The sequence below is a fragment of the Syngnathus acus genome, chromosome 3 (assembly GCF_901709675.1).
Source record: "Syngnathus acus chromosome 3, fSynAcu1.2, whole genome shotgun sequence".
NCBI lineage: Eukaryota > Metazoa > Chordata > Actinopteri > Syngnathiformes > Syngnathidae > Syngnathus > Syngnathus acus.
Window position 1 is genome coordinate 7,785,294 of NC_051089.1, and position 20,031 is coordinate 7,805,324.

The 20,031-nt window shown below is 43.7% G+C and overlaps 3 protein-coding genes across 5 annotated transcripts; 2 read left to right on the forward strand and 1 right to left on the reverse strand.

Moving 5' to 3' along the window:
• The first annotated feature begins 283 nt into the window (after window positions 1–283).
• dna2 (DNA replication helicase/nuclease 2) lies at window positions 284–9,759 on the forward strand. Its single transcript, XM_037247137.1, has 25 exons — window positions 284–565; window positions 1,275–1,325; window positions 1,967–2,618; window positions 2,690–2,798; window positions 2,946–3,095; window positions 3,178–3,361; window positions 3,592–3,740; window positions 3,819–3,941; window positions 4,033–4,279; window positions 4,668–4,782; window positions 5,239–5,395; window positions 5,479–5,658; window positions 5,813–6,049; window positions 6,146–6,259; window positions 6,331–6,440; window positions 6,545–6,654; window positions 6,738–6,866; window positions 6,930–7,022; window positions 7,099–7,292; window positions 7,423–7,512; window positions 7,655–7,868; window positions 7,941–8,030; window positions 8,114–8,299; window positions 8,369–8,515; window positions 9,110–9,759. Exons 1-25 carry the CDS (start codon window positions 536–538, stop codon window positions 9,161–9,163), a joined length of 3,915 nt encoding a protein of 1,304 aa, XP_037103032.1. The 5' UTR covers window positions 284–535; the 3' UTR covers window positions 9,164–9,759.
• LOC119120343 (phenazine biosynthesis-like domain-containing protein 1) lies at window positions 8,802–12,081 on the reverse strand. Its single transcript, XM_037247148.1, has 10 exons — window positions 11,954–12,081; window positions 11,757–11,856; window positions 11,333–11,431; window positions 11,022–11,131; window positions 10,910–10,939; window positions 10,755–10,843; window positions 10,521–10,612; window positions 10,173–10,256; window positions 9,982–10,044; window positions 8,802–9,892 (listed from the first exon to the last, which is right to left on the reverse strand). Exons 1-10 carry the CDS (start codon window positions 12,035–12,037, stop codon window positions 9,780–9,782), a joined length of 864 nt encoding a protein of 287 aa, XP_037103043.1. The 5' UTR covers window positions 12,038–12,081; the 3' UTR covers window positions 8,802–9,779.
• A 2,191-nt stretch (window positions 12,082–14,272) lies between these two features.
• Window positions 14,273–19,905, forward strand: hnrnph3 (heterogeneous nuclear ribonucleoprotein H3 (2H9)). 3 transcript variants are annotated; one of them, XM_037247145.1, is made up of 11 exons: window positions 14,273–14,554; window positions 15,258–15,350; window positions 15,731–15,886; window positions 15,962–16,105; window positions 17,120–17,258; window positions 17,705–17,904; window positions 18,309–18,407; window positions 18,891–19,009; window positions 19,086–19,221; window positions 19,421–19,474; window positions 19,546–19,905. In XM_037247145.1, the coding sequence occupies exons 1-11, from the start codon at window positions 14,473–14,475 to the stop codon at window positions 19,611–19,613; spliced, it is 1,290 nt and encodes a 429-aa protein (XP_037103040.1). In that variant the 5' UTR covers window positions 14,273–14,472; the 3' UTR covers window positions 19,614–19,905. The 3 variants fall into 3 exon arrangements, with proteins under 3 accessions (XP_037103040.1, XP_037103041.1, XP_037103042.1); XM_037247146.1 differs by lacking the exon at window positions 14,273–14,554 and adding an exon at window positions 14,578–14,863 and having other exon boundaries at window positions 15,255–15,350; XM_037247147.1 differs by lacking the exon at window positions 14,273–14,554 and adding an exon at window positions 14,876–14,992.
• The last annotated feature ends 126 nt before the right edge of the window (window positions 19,906–20,031 follow it).

Genomic DNA, 20,031 nt, shown 5'->3' on the forward strand with positions numbered 1-20,031 from the left:
GAAAAGGCAGAAAAGTAGGAATCTTTTTTTAAATGTGTAAAATAAAGTCCTGAATTTTGTAAATATTTGAAAGTTTGAATGAGTTGAGACAATCCGTGAGAATATAAGGTGTCTTCCTCAGACAGGCAGTAACATTTATAAGATGAAAATTGCTTGATATATATTTCTCTATACTATTTTTTCATTAATATTGCTACCACTACCACGTGTCTTTTGTTTGTGCATTATTTACTTATCCATTTAATTTATTCTTGAGTATTATTTTCAAAATGTTACCGGAAGTCGATGTGACGTCATTTCCATTGCGCGAAACTCATTTTACACGGCGCGCGAAGGCAAACTGCAGTATGATAAATATCGATGTAAAACAAAACTCAGTCTCGTCAACAAGATTCAGTTTTCTTGAATTGCGTCGTCGGTAAAAGTACTAAGTTAACCGGCGCCGACTGGACGTTAGCGATGGTGCCTAACTTAGCAAGGAAATAGCCGTTTGTGATTATCCCTTACACAACCTGTATTTTGACCTTTGACCAACATGAACAGAACCAAGCTGAAGATTCCCAAGGTGAGTTTGACCTTGCTGCTATCAATATTAACCTCACACTTGTAATCGCCTTGGTGTATTAGTGTTTTTGATTAATGATTATGTCTGTGTATGTTCTTCTGTGGGTTTTTAGCTTGTATTTTTTATCTTTTTATTCTACTTATTTTTTATGCACTGATCGGTTGGCACTTTTTAAATTTCGTTGTACATGTGTGACAATAGGCGGCTCGGTGGCGCACTGGGTAGCACGTCCGCCTCACAGTTAGGAGGGTGCGGGTTCGATTCCACCTCCGGCCCTCCCTGTGCGGAGTTTGCATGTTCTCCCCGGGCCCGCGTGGGTTTTCTCCGGGCACTCCGGTTTCCTCCCACATCCCAAAAACATGCTTGGTAGGCCGATTGATGACTCCAAAATTGTCCCTGGGTGTGAGTGCGAGTGCGTATGGTTGTTTGTCTCTGTGTGCCCTGCGATCGGCTGGCAACCGGTTCAGGGTGTCCCCCGCCTACTGCCCGTTGACGGCTGGGATAGGCTCCAGCACGACCGCGACCCCCGTGGGGACTAAGCGGTTCAGAAGATGGATGGATGGATGGATGTGTGACAATGACAATAAAGATCTATTCTATTCTATTCTTGTAAAGAAAGGCGACGTGTGCTGAATAGGTGCTACTATGCTCATTCCTTAGTGATAGAAAACTTCTATCCATAACAGAATTCTATTTCATTCTCCTTCAGGTGTCACCAGGACAGAGAGCCATCTCTACTTTCTTTACCTCTGGAAACAAGGTGCATAATGCTGTGATTATACTGAAACATCAACACAACAGGGGTGTCAAACTCATATTTTTGGCGGGCCGCATTGTAGTCATAGCTTCTTTCGGAGGGCCATTATGAAATAAATGTATGAGCACCTCATATTATATACAGCATAAGCTACAAAACAAACTGACAAATAACTCGTTTTCAAATCAGACGAGTAAAAACTGGTCAAATATTACAAAAAAAAAAAAAAAGATACCAAAAGTGAAGACAATTTGCAATTCTAGTAATGACACACGAATTCGACGCACAATTTGTCTTTGCGGGCCACATTAAATGATGTGGCGGGCCGTATCTGGCCACCGGGCCTTGAGTTTGACACCTGTGGTTTAGGTATTCTGTAAAGTTTACAAGTTCAAGAAATACTCATTTAGTTTAACAGTATTTTTACTTGTTGAAGGAACGATGAAATGCTTTTTTATGCATTCATCCACTTTCTGTTGACATGTTTATTTAGCTGGATGTGAGTCTGATATCTCTCACGGTTCATCTGGTTACTTGTGTCAAAAGCCTTGTTAAACACCAGTAAGCCTTTGTTGTACATGGACAGTAAATATTGTAGGACCATTATGTTTGATTATCGGTTGTGTCTTTAACCATGCTTTCAGGCTCTACGTCCTAAGTCACCAGGGACGAGCTCTGTGCTTTGCAAGACGGATGTGCAGGTGCAAAATGGAGGTGTCGTCCCCAATGAAGTATACTCTCCCTTAAAGAGAAGCGTCCTTGGGGATATCGAGAACTTTCTCCCCTCCTCTCCAGACCAGGTTCCCGAGACCCCGAGTAGTCAGATGATTGCTGACGTTAAAGTGCTGAGCCTTGAGCCAAAGACAGAATCATCTACTTTGTGCAATCCTGTCCACTTGTCCCCTGTCTGTCAAAGTCCTCGCTCCAAAGGGCTGAGTGTAATGTCAGACAGTGAAAGCATCAACTGTGGCTCATTCAAAAGGTTCTTCAGTCCTGAAGATCTCCCTGAAACAAAGAGGCCAAGAACTGCTAAAGCATCGGAACACAGCCCCAAGAAAGAAAACACACATGGGAGAGAGACTGTTTTTACTGCCATAATTGAGCAGAAGAAGACAGAAAGCAAAAGCGTAGTGATCCATGTGCACACTCCTGATGTACAAATTGACACCCTTGCAGCACAGACGCATATAGAGGAAGAAGAGGCTGACACAGTGGAGAAAGAGACAAAAAAAGCCTTGGAGTCTTCAGATGTGGCCGAGCACAAACTGAAATCATCCAACGAGAAGCCAGCAGAAGGTGCGCCCTTCAATAATTGTTGATGGTTATGTTTTACATGCAATAACACTCTTTATTTTCTGATAAATAAGGTGAAAATGGGACCACGTCAGCATTTCCCATGGAGGAGGATCTGGAAGAAAGCTGGTTCACACAGCAGATGGAGCCAAGTGAATGTCCTGTCCCCAGGGAGAAAGCCTGGTAATGCCGCGTTGACACCACAGTCTGTTCTTCGTAAAAATAGCGCCCTGTGCAATTCTGACCAGTTTTTCTTTCCGTATTCAACTCTTGTTATATTTGTCACGTTTTTTCATCGTATCCAGTCAGTGATTTTGTTTATCTCTGCAGGAAGTTACCAGATCACCTGATCCTCTGTGGAGGTCTAAACAACCGCTACTGGGTTTTAAACGTGGAGGAGAGGCCTGATCAAAAAATCCTGACCATCACACATTCCAGATCTCTGCAACCCACCGAGACGTGTCTGCTGAAAGACGGGTGGTAAGGCGTCCTCTACCACGCTCGCATATTTAGCTTTCCAAAATGATTTTGACAATTCCATTTCCTTCCTATTTTTTCCCAGGGAGATGACGCCTGTCGGTTGCGGCGACATGGTCCACCTGGAGGGCAAAGCTGACGCTGGATCCTGGGTGGTGGACCAAGAACACGGACTGCTGGTTTTACTGCCAGACTATCTCATTTCAGGCACCAGCATCTCCAATTCCATTCGCTGTATGAGGCGGGCAGTGCTCGGGGAGATGTTTAAGGTCAAATTTTATTTTACTTTGGAACTCATATTATTGTTATTATTATTCCAAATGAACATTATTTAGAAAGAAGACGAGAATTGTATTAATTTCAAGCTTTGGTTGATTACATACAATTATTTGACAGGCCAAATTAGGTTGGCACCCCATCATTTTGATGTTTTAATCTGATCTCACACTCTTTGCTCTCGACTGTATCTTGTCCTCTGCTGCTTTATTGGGGCAAGTAGAGTTTTGACGGCGGCTCCAAGCAGATGCTGAACGGCACCATCGTCCACGAAGTGTTCCAGAGAGCAGCCACAGCGAAAGATTTCTCTCTGGGCACTTTGTCGACCATGGCTGAGGAGGCTCTGCACAGTCCCCAGCACCTTGGGGACATGTAAGTTTTTTTTCCCCCAGCCTACAAAAGTATTACACGAGATAGTAAAAGAGAAAAGTCTCACTCTGATGTGTGTAGGTACAGTTTGGGTGTAACCCAGAATGAGATGAAGCAGGAGCTGCATGATTACCTGCCCTCATTGGAGCTCTGGGCAAAGGAATACCTCAACTCGCCAACATCAAAAGCCATCAGCCTCAAAATGTGACTATGCAACAATAAAAACATTTCCTTTGTTTTAAAATGCTTGGTTTCCCTTTTAAATTTGTCAATTTTGTTGTTGTTGTGACTTCAGGCCAAGAAATAACGGGGTGGTAGCAGGAAGAACACATGACTCTGCCACCGCTACGATTGCAGAGTTGGCCGACATCGAAGAGAACGTGTGGTCGCCGCGATTCGGCCTCAAAGGCAAGATTGATGTGACGGCACGGGTTCGAATCCATAGGACCCCAAACGTTAGCCAAAAACCTTCTGAAGTGATGACTATCCCCTTGGAGCTGAAAACTGGAAGGGAGTCGAACTCGATAGAACATCGCAGTCAGGTTGGTAGAAATTGTTTGGTATTGAAACATTAGTGGGTTTGACGCCAAGTAGAGTACTGCCCTCCTGCCAGATTTGGCAATCATTGTGTGACAGCTGTCAGGATCTCCCCTGCTAGAATTAAAATAAAAAAAAAAAAGATGTTTTGGCATTTCTGAATAGAAATAATTACCGTTAGAAACATAAACAGAGATTAGGAGTTAGTGACATCTGACCTCACAAATTCCCACAGAGATACTCGAGACAAAAGTGGAAGCTTTCAGTGCTCCAAAGGAGACAAATTTCACTCCCCGTATGAGTAAAGGGCAGGTTGACCGATCGTGTTCATGATTCCATTAGGTGTTTGATAAAGTAGTGATTTCAAAAGGTTCAAGTCTTGTCTGTGCCAAGGTGATTCTGTACACGCTGATGACGTTGGAGAGATACAATCCCGCAGCCGGTTTCCTGCTTTATCTGAAGACTGGAAAACTGCATGCTGTTGTGGCCAGCCACATGGACCGTAGAGGTACTGTATGTGACGTGACCCACTATTTCACCCCCAAAATTAAGATTGTCCGTTGAACACATTCCATTTTATATACTGTTAGTAAAGCAAATCTGGTCCCCAAATGTATTACATTTTTAGAAATAATCCATCGCAAGCAGACAATGTTCAGGCAAGGTATGTTTTGCTCAATTACACCATAGCCATGGGCCCAAGGGATGTTGGAGGTCAACGGCAAATTGCCACTTCCTCTCGAGCTTTGTCAACACTCAACTAAGCTGACATTTCATGCTCGCAATTTTCTTCCGGTCAATGATTTGAATCGAGATCACCGCAGGGCAGGCGGCAAGCAGTCTTAACCACTTGACCGTGGCTGCCCCAATACGAGGCTTGAAAATTGCAAAATGTCTGATCCTACTAAAATTCCTTGAGGCAGGCAAGGCTGGAAAAAGCATTATTCGTTTTTGTTCACTATAGAATTGCTGAAGCTGAGGAACACCATGGTCCATTACGTCCATAACTGCGTGCAGAAGGGCGTGGAAGGAAGTCGCCTGGCCCGACTTCCTGACATGGTGACGGACAAAAAGACCTGCCATTACTGCCCTCAAAGAAGAAACTGTGCTCTGTATGAAAGGTACACCAGTACATACATACTTGCAAAGTTACAAAGTTCTTCTCCATCTATCTTGGATGACTTCATTGTCGTTTGTTCACCAGGGTGTTGGAAGGCACATCCACAGATCTCAGTGATGACTTTATACAGCTGGAGACAGGTCACCTGACTGGCACGCACTTGGATTATTTCGCCCACTGGCTGCTGCTGTGCAGCCTCGAGGCCGCCAGCATGGAGGCCAGGAATGGCCGAAAGCGTGTGTGGCTTCAGACGCCCGAGGAAAGGTAACAAGGGTTCTCTGTTGTCACGATGTTAAAAAACAAGGGAACACAAAAAGAGCAGAAGTCCCCAAGGTTTTATCTGTACTTTACTTTCCACCAATGATGGATATATGGATGGATGACATATTGGATTAAACTCCTAATTACCTTCCCCCAGCGAGAAGAAAGGAAGCTGCATCGGGAACCTTCATCTGATCGGCTCTGCAAGTGTGCAGCCATCGGGTGTTTTCCTTCATCATTTCCAGCGGGGGAACGAGACGCACGATTCAAGCGGTTGCGGCCTGGCCAGCGGGGATCGCGTCGTCCTTAGCGACCAGCGAGGTCGTTTCATCGCCCTGGCAACAGGCTACCTCTGTGATGTAAGCAGAACATCCATCAGTTGTACCTTGGACAGGTGAGGGCATATCTGTGTGTCTATCTACGTATATCTTTGAGTACATATTGTTCCAGTATGGCCTCCAGTCAAATAAGAGTCGATTGTCTGTCGCAGGGATCTGTCAAAGCTCATCGAGGAAACGTTTCGATTGGATGCTGACGAAGGAGTGATGGGTCTCAGCACTCATCTCACCAATCTCTCCAGGCTGATGGAAAGCAGTCAAGACAGGTAGATATGTGTATTTTGCAGTACATTTTGTTCACCTGACTTGTCTCCTGAAACGTTTTTTGTTTGCGCAGTAATCGTCTGAGGGAGTTGGTTGTGGATCATCGTTCTCCGGAGTTTATTTCCAATCTTAGTGATGTCCTACCCAGAGAAGCCAAAGACACGGTGGCAAACATCCTCAAAGGTTTTCTTTCCTGTGTTCTCTATGGATGAACATATTCTAAAATGACGTATAAACAGATTTTTTATTTTTTATTAAATGTACTGTATGTGATTTAACATTGGCAGGTCTCAACAAGCCCCAGAAACAGGCCATGAAAAAGGTGCTATTGTCTAAAGACTACACACTGATTGTCGGCATGCCCGGCACAGGCAAAACCACCACCATCTGCACCCTGGTATCTTTATGAACCCTCTTGAAAACATGAAAAATAATACCTTACCACGAGCATCACAATCTCATGACTTCGCTTCCTTGCAGGTTCGCATCTTACACGCGTGCGGCTTTAGCGTGTTGCTAACCAGCTACACCCACTCTGCTGTCGACAACATCCTGTTGAAGCTGAAGCGTTTCCAAATTGGCTTCCTGCGTCTTGGCCAAGGGCAGAAGGTTGGCTTTACTGTCGTACTGTACATTGATCAAAACGTCATAACAGATTTTTCCTCTCCCCAGGTTCACCCTGACATCCTTCCATACACGGAGGAAAGCGTCAGGAAGAAAGGAGTCCACACACTGTCAGAACTGGAGCAGCTTTATCACAAAGAGGTGGGCCACTTTGATTTTCTCTCGCCAGTATTGCTGAGCTTTAAGCTGATGAGATTTTTCCCCCCCCTTCTCCTAGCTGGTAGTGGGAACAACTTGCATGAGCATCAAACATCCCATTTTCACAAGACGGCGCTTTGACTTCTGTATTGTGGATGAAGCGTCGCAGATCAGCCAGCCCATCTGCTTGGGCCCGCTGTTCTACGCCAATAGGTTTGTCCTGGTTGGTGACCACCAGCAACTGCCCCCAATTGTGCATCATCAGGAAGCAAGGTACTGTTTTTAAAAGGACCACCACTTTTTTTTTGCCGTGCTACATTCTTTCAGTTCAAAAAGGGAAACTCGGAGAATCATTGGAAACTACTTCTTAAGCTCAGAAATAGCCGTTTTTTTTTTTTACCAGGTCGCGAGGGATGGATGAGAGTCTGTTCAAACGACTCGAGTGCCATAATGAAGCTGTGGTCCACCTCAATGTCCAGTACCGCATGAACAGGTACACCTTACCTCTTGCCTGCAGCGCCACTTTGATCTGTTGTCTTCACAGCCATTGTAAAAACGGAAATGAACTGTGACTGTCACCAAAGATTCAAGTTCTACCAATGAAAAATCCAAGCGGCTGTATTTCCTGCTTCCAGGCAGATCATGTCCCTGAGTAACTGTTTGATGTATGACGGCCGCTTGGAGTGCGGCTCGGAGAGGACGGCGTCGGCTCTCCTCTCGCTGCCCTCGCTGACGTCTGTCCTGTCGGAACTCGGCTTTCTCCCTGACGTGCGCCTCCAGCAGGATCTGGAGTGGATACGGGTCATGTTGTTACCTAGCAAACCTGTTTGCTTCCTGGATTGCTCGGTGGTATGTCGGGAATACCACAACAGCGTCCTGTTGTAATGTTACCCAGTTCAAAGATGGCCTCTTTTCCGAAAGGTGCCAGCTTTGGAGTCGATGGTACATGGAGGTATAAGCAATCGCACTGAGGCGGCCATCATTCACCTCCTTTTGTCACTATTGATAAAGGTAAGCGTGCAGGTCACATGACGATAAAGCAGCTCAATTAATTCTTCTCTCGACCAACCCTGAGTTGCATTTCTCTCTCTCAGGCCGGTTGTAAGGCCGGTGACATAGGCGTCATCGCCCCCTACAGACAACAACTGAAGACTGTCTCAACTCTGCTGAAGTCATCTGCGTTTAGTGGCGTGGAGGTGAACACGGTCGACAAATATCAAGGACGGGACAAGAGTGTCATCGTGCTCTCATTCGTCAGGAGTACCACTGAAGAAGAAAACGTATGTTTCCATTGGGACGCCTCTCTTGGGCAGAGGTGACCTTCGAGCTGACCTGTCTTTGTTGCTTAGCTGGGAGAGCTGTTGAAGGACTGGCGCCGCCTGAACGTTGCCATCACCAGGGCCAAACACAAGCTGCTCATGGTGGGCTCTGCGTCCACGCTCAGACGATACAACCCCATTGAGAAACTACTTCGCCATCTGGAGCAGGAGAACATGATATCCTTTGTCCTCTCTCTGAGAACAGTTTGCTTTTCAGTTGGCTATTTGCCACCCCGCCACAGTTAGCGTTTGCGTTCATGAGCAAAGCATTTATCATAGTTTTATTATTGTTCATAATGGTTTTTGGAATAGTACTGAAAATCTCAACATGGGTCCTCCAGAATTGATCACTTCAGTCCTCATAAATGAGCTACTGCCATCCCAAAAGCACCAACATTTATTACGCATATTTATTCTATTCCATATCTGCATAAACAATAGCAGTAAGAAACACTAGACTTTATTTTTCTTTACTGTAATCTTGGTTCCTTCTTTCTTTGTTTCTTTAGAGACTACAATTTCCTGGTTTTGGGTTTACAGTATAAGAGTACTTTAGATTAATTCTATTTCTCATTAATTCAAATTTGTGTATGAAACAGACCCATGAATTCATAAGCTATTAGTTGATTATAGCCATGATCTGTTCATTGTTGATTCATCGTGAATCTAGCAAGTTTGGTCTAATCAAAATGCAAAACCTCCATCCATGCACTTGTAATTTCCAAGATGTCCATTCTTTCTGTTGTCTTGACCCTCCTTAACTAACGTCACATAATCCAGCTCCCTCCGTCGGCCCACAAAGCCTTTCCCATGATGCTCCTGTGATCACCTCGACGTCAGCAGCAATCGAATGCCGCCTCGCCGGTCACAGTGCAGTAACAGATGTCTTTACAGTACCTTGCATCTTCAATAATAAAAAAAAAAGATACTGTACATAGTATATATTTGTGCTCACAATCGTGAATCATTGTGGGGTTTTTAGTCAACTAATTTAACTGGGTAATGTAATTATTATTTTTTTATCATTACAATGTGATTACCCCCGTTAACCTGACACTATTTCATACTTGAATACATTTGAGTGAAACACACTCATCTGTAAAAACGTTGAAGTGTTGTACAGTAACTGTATAATTTAATTTCGGTCATTCAAATGGTACATATGAAATTTGAAAAGACAAGATGCTAAAGAGGAAGGGCAATAAGAACTGACATGCTTTGGGTTCAACTTGAAGGTTTAATTAGATTAAGTCAAACATCTAATGTGATGATAATTAAGATTACTGACAATGTCATTCTACAAATGTTTTTTTTTTTACCTTTCTGCCCATTTTTGTATAATTGGGTCGTCTGTAATTTTATCTGTGCTTTTGTCTTTTTTTGTCACCTATTTGAATAATAAAATTCTTGATAAAACATGACCTCAGGTCACTGCAGGTGTCTACAGTGTGATTGTTCCCTGCAGCACAGTGACGCTCTTCCCCGCAATGTTGAGTCTTCCATCTTCTCTCACCTCGAGCTGCAGCTCTCCACCTCGTCCAGAACACTGGAACGCTACACACACCAGGATGAAGAAAGAAGTTAACGTCAACACGGTGAGGTGACGACCATATATGTGAAATAACTTTTGTTCAATTAATGACCAAGCATTTTCTTCTTTCCCAGTTCTTCGGACCAGTAACTTGCCAGTACGGTGTGTGCAGAACCTGCATGTGCAAAAGTAGGTGTCATTTTATAGAACACTAGACATCTTTGAATACACACTGTAAAAAGTCAAAGACGAAGTCTGGCAGCAATCATGACAAGTGTATATTGGAGTAATAAGAATCCTAACCGCAGACGGGATCCTCCGGAATTCCATTCCAAGGGGAAAAATATCTGGAGTAGAAGTCATATCTTGGCTGGCAATCTGGAGACCCTTAAATTAAGCAAACGTGGATTTTACAATCGAGAAGATGACCATACTTAATGCTTTCAAAGAGTTTGCAATCCTCTGGTGACTATTAAAAACAAAACTGGCAGACAGTTTATATGGACTTGATTGTTTGTTTAATGCAACAACTCACTGATCTCCAGCAAATGTTTTAAATTCAGCCACAGGCTATTTGTACAATCTGAGACTGTGATTAGCATCTTTTGAAAAGATAAAACACAACAGGTCAGGTTAAGAGATTAAAGATACCTTTCATGGTGACTATAAGGCCTTTGACTCGTCCGCTCTTGTCGCTGCTTAACAGAGCATCGGGTTTGACTTGAAGACCGGTGAGCACTGACCTGGAAGCAAATATTAGTGTCTCCAATATGCACCAACCATATTAACTTTGGTACTTAAGCAAGACCAGAACATTTTTATGGATGTTGCTCAGTTTGGTTTATTGCAGTGACAGCGTTTGCGTGAGTGTGTGTAGATTGGAACCTGTCACAGGTGTCCTCCAGTCGGAGCAGCAGTTTTTTAGTGTTGGCGCTAAAATAAACATCCTGGACTGGGTGGTCTCCGACTGAAGCCTGAAGGACACACGACATGAACACACCTAAAAGAAAACTACAGTGATAGATGTTTGTTTTACTCACCTTGATAAGATCTGTAAATTGATCAGGAACCTAAAGTAAAGAAATAATATATTCCATTAAACTTCCATCTATCCATTTTCTGAAATTACAATGATCTTTTCCAATAGTGTACCTGCTTGGTGGGTGGGTTGAGGGGAAAATCCATCACTAAATCCTCTCCCTGCTGTACAACAGACAGATCACCACTTCTGGTCTCAAACACCACAGTAGAATTCATATTTTCTGAAAGGGCAAAAAATATCCCAACAATAATTCCAAGACAATGTAATAATATCAGTGCTATTGGATGATTTTTATGACCAGCAAAGAGCAGCTAATTCAGATATGTTGTTGTGGGTGCTGGAAAGCTGCCCACTGCGCAAGTGTCACTAATGGTGTGAAGGAAGGCTCAAGTTGGCAATGAGTGGGGGAAAAGTATCTTACGTTTGTGCTTGAAGAGCACGGCAGCAGAAGCCAGAGTGGCGTGACCGCACAAATTGACCTCTGTGGTCGGTGTGAACCAACGGAGATGGAACCTCGAACCTGTCCAAAAAGAAACATTGAATACTAGAAATGAATCATACTGGCGCGTTTAAAAAAAATTAACGTATGATTGACAAGCAGAGCTAATTCATCAATTAATTCATTAAGTTTACATATGTGTTGTCTTTTGGCATATCATGCACAGATTACAATGACATACTTACTTTTAAATAATTAATAAACGACAGCAAATGCATAACCAAATCTTGAGCCATGATTCATGATGTATTTGAGTTATTTTGTTGCCAAATGCTAATCTGTGCCTGTGAAGTCATTCATTCATGTTTTGTTTTTAGAGTTCAATGAAACAATTTTTGCATCTGACCCTTTGTGAAATCCGCAGAAGGCTTGACAGCGGTGATGAAGGCCGTCTCTGATAAGTTTATCTCTGCTGCTATCTTCTGGTACAATTCATCGCGCAGCTCCTAACAGCAAAAAAGAACTGAAATTCTACAACTGTCGCGCAAAACCAAAATCAATCATATGATCAAAAATCTAATTTTCTATCATAATGCCACTCACATGGTTTAAAAGACAAACAGCTGCTGGGTTCCCTTTAAATGGCAAATTGGTAAAGGCATCCACTATAAAAATGGGAATCTCCATTGTGCAAAACCGAGCCAACCCTTTTATGTTTACTTGGACTTTGACCTGGGCTGTTTGGTCTCACTAGTCAGGGGTGTCACATGCACAAAGAACATTGGACATATTAACAACGAGTGAACTGCCTTCCTTCCCCCCGTGCATCAACGGATCAGTCAGTCAGTGAACGTGTTGCGTCTCCTGGCGTGAACTATGTAAGCCAGAATGTCGATTTACGATTTGCCAAGACCCACTACTTTCATGCACGTTATCTCCAAACTAACGGCTTCCATAGTGTAGTGGTTAGTGCTCTGGGCTTTCCCCCCAGCGACACGGGTTCGAATCTCAGCGGTGCCAAAAAGTTTTATCATAGAAATTTTGCAACACAGTTGCTCGTGTGTTGCCCCATATAACCAGACACCTCCCTAAAGCTTAGGGTTAGAGCTAGGGTTAGGGTTTGAGCTAGGCTTAGGGTTAGAGCTGGAGCTAGGGTTAGGGTTGGAGCTAGGGTTAGGGTTAGAGCTAGGGTTAGGGTTAGAGCTAGGGTTAGAGCTAGAGCTAGGGTTAGAGCTAGGGTTAGAGCTAGGGTTAGGGTTAGGGTTAGAGCTAGGGTTAGAGCTGGAATAGGGTTAGAGCGAGGGTTAGGGTTAGAGCTAGGGTTAGGGTTAGAGCTGGAGCTAGGGTTAGGGTTGGAGCTAGGGTTAGAGCTAGGGTTAAGGTTAGGGTTAGAGCTAGGGTTAGAGCTAGAGCTAGGGTTAGAGCTAGGGTTAGAGCTAGAGCTAGAGCTAGGGTTAGGGTTAGGGTTAGAGCTAGGGTTAGAGCTGGAATAGGGTTAGAGCGAGGGTTAGGGTTAGAGCTAGGGTTAGGGTTAGAGCTAGGGTTAGAGCTAGAGCTAGGGTTAGGGTTAGAGCTAGGATTAGAGCTAGGGTTAGGGTTAGAACTAGAGCTAGGGTTAGGGTTAGAGCTGGAGCTAGGGTTAGAGCTAGGGTTAGGGTTAGAGCTAGGGTTAGGGTTAGGGTTAGAGCTAGGGTTAGGGTTAGAGCTAGAGCTAGGGTTAGAGCTAGGGTTAGGGTTAGGGTTAGGGTTAGAGCTGGAATAGGGTTAGAGCGAGGGTTAGGGTTAGAGCTAGGGTTAGGGTTAGAGCTAGGGTTAGAGCTAGAGCTAGGGTTAGGGTTAGGGTTAGAGCTAGGGTTAGAGCTAGGGTTAGGGTTAGAACTAGAGCTAGGGTTAGGGTTAGAGCTGGAGCTAGGGTTAGAGCTAGGGTTAGGGTTAGAGCTAGGGTTAGGGTTAGAGCTAGGGTTAGGGTTAGAGCTAGAGCTAGGGTTAGAGCTAGGGTTAGGGTTAGGGTTAGAGCTGGAATAGGGTTAGAGCGAGGGTTAGGGTTAGAGCTAGGGTTAGGGTTAGAGCTAGGGTTAGAGCTAGAGCTAGGGTTAGGGTTAGAGCTAGGGTTAGAGCTAGGGTTAGGGTTAGAACTAGAGCTAGGGTTAGGGTTAGGGTTAGAGCTGGAGCTAGGGTTAGAGCTAGGGTTAGGGTTAGAGCTAGGGTTAGGGTTAGAGCTAGGGTTAGGGTTAGGGTTAGGGTTAGAGCTGGAATAGGGTTAGAGCGAGGGTTAGGGTTAGAGCTAGGGTTAGGGTTAGAGCTAGGGTTAGAGCTAGAGCTAGGGTTAGAGCTAGGGTTAGAGCTAGGGTTAGGGTTAGAACTAGAGCTAGGGTTAGGGTTAGAGCTGGAGCTAGGGTTAGAGCTAGGGTTAGGGTTAGAGCTAGGGTTAGGGTTAGAGCTAGGGTTAGGGTTAGAGCTAGAGCTAGGGTTAGAGCTAGGGTTAGGGTTAGAGCAGCAGCGAGGGTTAGAGCTAGCGTTAGGGTTAGAGCTAGTGTTAGGGTTAGAGCTAGGGTTAGAGCTAGGGTTAGGGTTAGACCTAGGGTTAGGGTTAGAGCTGGAGCTAGGGTTAGAGCTAGGGTTAGTTAGTGAGTGAGTGAGTGAGTGAGTGAGTGAGTGAGTGAGTGATTCGTATTTCCAGTTCATCGCGAGAACGGATCAGTGAGGGAACGAATCCTGACTTTCCCGTTCGCGAACGAGTTAATGGGTGAACTGCCTTCCTTCCCCCCGTGCATCAACGGATCAGTCAGTGAACGTGTTGAGTCTCCTTCCTGGCGTGAACTGATTCCAAAGATTCAGTTCACTTAAATGAACTGGAATGCACATCACTACTTTTCTGCTGCATGACTGGAAGGAAACAGGTGGTACACAGGTTTATTGTTTCTCGTGCCTTAAAGTGAAAAAGCATGTTCTGCCTGTCATGTCGCGGGATCTTAGGCCTAATAAGTAATAACCCAATCTAAAATACAAAGAAAAAAAATCGTTTTTATTTTTACTTAAGTCCTTTCGTTGTGTCAAAGTAACGCAAGAACACAGCGGAATAATGAACGAGTAGTGTAGTGAAATCCCGGTCTCGCGAGAGTATGGCGGTAGAGGGATTCCAGGAAGTGTCACCTGAGGCTTGCTGGTACAAGACGGAAGGTACCGGTGCCACAAAACGATATTGTGAGACAATTTTGCCTTTTTTAAATATATAATGGGGTACTTGGGTTGCATTCGTCATCAGTGCCAAATTGTTGATATAAAATGTCAATGCGTTGATGGGCTTGAATTGTGCGTGCGCGCGTTGTACATTTGACCGCTGTTAGCCGAAGCTAATTGCTACTCTTCACTAGCTCACATTCATCAGATAAGCGCTAGCCTAGCGAGCTGACAACAAATGTCGTCGTATAGTTATCAAAGAACAGTCATCAACTGTAGTGACGTTTCTCTTGATGCGCTTGGAGAGGCGTTCTTCGCAACGTCAGCCATACACAAATATATAACTACTGTAAAGTTTAGGCAGTTGGTTTGCTTGTTGTTGTTAAGGTTTCCATAGGAACATTTTGGGTTTGTTGGAAACTGCCAACCTTGTTACAAAGAGGGATTATATGCAAATGAAAGGTAACCAACCTCCGTCATAACCACCAACAATTGTACACTTATGTGTCAAACAATTAGTAGAGATTTAGAATGATTACTGTTGCCCATAATTAGAAATTGTGTAGCTTATACATCAGTATTCCAAATAGTTTTCAACCAACTTGAATGTGACTTGCGGTGCTCAAGTCGCTACTGTTAATGATACATATATTTATATATTTTTTAAATATGCCTAGTAAGGCTTAAGTTTAATTTATTTGTTACTTTTGTACTTCTTGTGTGCCAGTGAGGATGTCTTCGAACGAAGAAGGTTACGTAGTTCGAATCAGAGGCCTTCCTTGGACCTGCACCCAGATGGAAGTGGCCAGTTTCTTCTCAGGTGAGACCGAGCAGACACGTCTTCACAGAATTGAATGTAAATCAATTTCAAATTGTATTTAAATAGCAGTGATTCACAACAGAGGGAACAAAACACATATGCGACACAGACAAAACACGACTTAGAGTGACACACAAATGTCATGGATTGATTCATGGTTCATTAGCTTCTATTTTAGTGGAAGACTAATCGATAAGACCAATGTTTATTCGGAAGAACATGGGAGGAGCACTCTAAAAAAAATCTCAGGGAGTGCAAAATGATTATTTAATTGTTTGCAGCTAAATAGCTATAAATGGTTGAATGTGTTTGTCTTTAGCTCAGAACTCTTCTTTTTTTTTCCTTTTCAAAGTTAATGTAAGTAAATGTCTTGTGTTCAGACTGTGACATTGTAGGCAAAGTCAACGGAGTGTGTTTTACCTACTCGAAAGAAGGCCGCCCCAGTGGGGAGGCCTTTATTGAGCTGAAAACATCAGACGATTTCAAGAATGCTCTTTGTAAAGATCGCAAATACATGGGACACCGATACATTGAAGGTAAGGGATAGTTTGAATGTACTAACAAACTCTATTGAACTGCTAAACGTGTATGGTGTGTAATATACGCAACAGTGTTCAAGTCAAACCGAAGCGAAATGGACTGGGTGCTGAAGCGTAGCGGCCCGGCTGACTACGACAGCTCCAGTGGCTGCATGCTGAGACTCCGAGGCTTGCCCTTTGGCTGCAGCAAGGAGGAAATCGTTCAATTCTTTTCAGGTAGGTCCACATAATACACTCCCATTAGCTTACTATGCTTCACAAACCTTTTATCTATTGCTTGATTGGATTTCCTGTATATAATATGAAGTACCTAAAGATAACAGAGAATCTTTCCGAAACTTGATATAGGTTGCATTGCATGTCTGCATATGTCTGTTTGTTCTTGTAGTATGTTTACCTTGTTATGATATGTTGTTGACAAATGATTTCATGTTTATCATCTATATTGAGCAGATTAAGCAATGGAATAGGCCGGGCTTGTTCGGGTCAGGGGAAATGAGTGATGCATGACACTGCCCTGGGGTCAGCTCCACTGCCCTTCACAAGTGACGAACAAGTGTCGAGCTGAGAAATGGATTGATTTGATTGATTCATTTGTGAGCTCCTTTTTTATATGCTTCTTTTTGTGGCTCCCATTGTTAGAATTGCAAAGTAACGTTTTTAAAGCTGATTTGGAATCGGGAGAACTGAAACGGATCCCAGAATTGGAAAAATAAATGTGAAAGAAACTATGTATTTTAATATTCTCATAGCTTTGCCCAGCCTGAGTACAGTAAGTCAAGGGCACGGGACGGGCGCTGATCCCTGCCGCAAATAGCAAAAATGACATCCTCTCAAACCGTTCACAATTGCCTATAGTGATAGTTTATATGACCCCAAAACAATATCAAACCATTTCAAACTCATCTTAAGACATTACTCACGATTCGTTTTTTCACTTAGGCTAAACTTGGCTCCTCCCTCATGAACAAAAGTCTACTTCTCACTTCCTTCCTAGTGATTACTACAAGCGTGGCACTGACTGAGCCTCTCACTGTTGTTTGCTGACTCCAGGCCAGTTCTTGTTATCCTCTGGGCCTATTCCATCAAGCACAATCATGCTTAGTTTGAATTTAGTCTTGTTTAAGCTCTCTAGCTTGTGGCCCTCATGAATTGTCCTCCAGCTGAAAGCTCCAGTGGGTTTTTGTCTACCTGCCTACCGACTTATGTATTTGTGTGCTTGGGTTGAAGGGTTGAGAATCGTGCCGAATGGGATTACTCTGCCAGTGGACTACCAGGGGAGGAGCACAGGGGAAGCCTTCGTGCAGTTTGCCTCAAAGGAGATAGCAGAAAAGGCTCGGGGGAAACACAAGGAAAGGATAGGGCACAGGTGGGACGGACGGCAAGGGGACGGGCTGGACTGGGTTGGGCTTCTTCTACTCTAGTCCATACTGTACTATGGGATGTCTTCTGTTACTTTTTAATGCCAATAAATAAATAAATAAGGGGGGGGGCGGGTCTGCTAGAATAATGACACTTTTAAGTGGGGCTTTCATACAATGCATTCTGTACAAGTAATGTGTGTCAGCTCTTATGAACTGTCTTATTTCCTACATGTAGTCTTAGTTTAATGGGGGGCATCGGGCTTGTAGAGGCAGTTTGCCGAGTCTGGGGTAGAGCAAGTGCATTTAAAGACATTTTGTCCAGGTAGAAGAACACTGTTAGGCATATCTGTCTTTTCTGTGTCTTATCTTTCTGTCTGTTTGCTGGCCACACAAGCCATTTCCACACCCGCCTCACTCGCCGCGGTCGGCCTGCCTGCCTCTCTCCTCGCAGGTACATAGAAATCTTTAAGAGCAGTCGCGTCGAGATCCGAGACTACCTGGACGAACCCCGACGGGTCATTGGGGGCCAGAGACCGGGGCCCTACGACAGACCGGTGATGGAGGGCCCCCGGGGGGGATACTTTAGCTCTGGTCCAAGTCGCAGCAACTCTCTCATGGATTCCATGAGGGGCGTAGGGGGCTATGGGGGAGGTAAGTAGGTTCGACATGCTCGCTGAGCTGATGTCACACAAGATTTGTGAAAGACGTCACTGAGAGTCAACTCGGAAGTGTTTGTTAAATATAAGAGCGGCTTTCCTCTGTAATACTACCATATTATGAAGTATTCAATATCATTGAGAACTAAAAACAATATACTTAAAAAGTGATTCTAATAAAATGCATACACATAAGTAGAAATTGTGTGTAAATGTTTTTAAAAAGTAGGTAAATGCAAATACACTGTATTTAGGTAGTGGCCACTCGAGAGGTCATTGGAGGATGTTGCATTAAAAAAAGACAGTTCAGCTTTTTTTGCTGTCTAAACTTGGCTTATGTGGGTGAGACAAAAGTAACTTTTTTCCGTTTTTCTAATTGTTATTGCTGTGCGTGTCTAGGTTATGGACATAGTTTTGATGGCTACAATGGCTTAAACAACTATGGCTTTGGGAACTGCATGTATGATGAGCGCGGAAGAGATGAGCGAGGAGCAAGAGGTAACACTTTCTGACCAAGATCGCAATCACTGTTAACTGGAGCGCTTAGTCACCTTGAAAAATATGCTTTGCATTTTTAACCCTGTTTACTCAATTAGTTATTAAGACAGAGTGAAGAGTGAAGGTTTATGAAGCTGCGGATGAAGACACTTTAAATTGCAAGGCACCTACCTATGTAGAGGAAAAAATAACGTTGCAAAAGGGGCAGTGCCATCTGGTGGATAAACCAAAATAAAAAATTGAAAACCAGTATCCCAAACTTATGAAGGATTCAATGAGTTCATGTAAATGGGATTGGATTTTAATCTTTTTCTGATGGACATTTTTTATCATTGAACATGTTTCCTATTTTAAGCTCATGCGAGAGATGACACAAAATTAATCAGTTGTTCATTTGATGTGTTGGTGTGTCCCATTCCTTGATAATAAATAGTCGAGCCAGAATAAATAATTGGCTGATTATGGATTTGTATTTGTCACTAGGCAACAGTTACAGTCGTCAATCTGAAGGAAGCTCAACAAGTTACCACGGCAGTGGCGGTGGCCATTTTGTCCACATGAGGGGTCTGCCTTTCCGCGCCAGCGAGATGGACGTCGCTAAAGTGAGGAAAAAGGCGTCCGAACGCTTTAATGACTCGGTGTTGCTGTTGTCTGTCACATTTTGTGTTTCCTTTCCAGTTCTTTTCACCTTTGAACCCGCTGAGAGTCCATATTGACATCACTCACAACGGCAAGCTGACAGGGGAGGCTGACGTGGAGTTCCGCTCCCACGAGGACGCCGTGGCTGCCATGTCCAAAGACAAGCACAACATGCGTATGCTCTGTTATCTTTTTTTCAGCAGATCATTTTTTTTTCCAAGCACCCCCACATAATCATAATGCCAATTACATATAACCCTACCCGACATGCCATAGCAATGAAAATAATGCCTATTTCTGTGAAAAGATCTTGCAATATTTCAAGGGAAAAAAGTGTATCCACTTGAAGGGATCTTCGATTGTTTTCTCCACAGAGCACCGCTACATCGAGCTCTTTCTCAACTCGACAACCAGCGGAGCCGAAACGAGTACGTGTTTGTCAAATCTCTGCTTAGTTGTCATGAAAAATAAACACCTAACGCTGTCCTGCTCTTTTTAGGTCGTGGTGGGTACTATAGTAACTCAGGAGGCGGCTCGCGGAGCGGCGGGCTGCGAGGCGCATACTGATGTCAAAACCTGACTTCCTTTCTCATGTTGCTCAATGGTCACATTTATCTCCAATCTGACAGTTTTGGTCTTTCACCACTTCTTCCTTTCTTACTTATTTAAAAATGCATACAGCACAGGAAATTACATTGAGTTATTCAGTTTTGTTAACAAGACTGAAAGTGGTAGATGATGGATTATGGTCTGGTTTTATGTGAAAATCAATCATGGTTTCAGTTGCCAAGACCAGTTAGTACCACGTGTAGGAAGCTTGTGGCAAATGTCATACTAGTACACTTGTACCAACATTCTTAAGCAATTTGATTTAGAAAAATCTAATTTGACTCTGATGAAGGCGGAAGAAGCCGCCGAAACACGTCAGGTAAATACACCTAAAATGATTTTTTTGATATAGAAGAACCAGTGAACTAATTGAAAA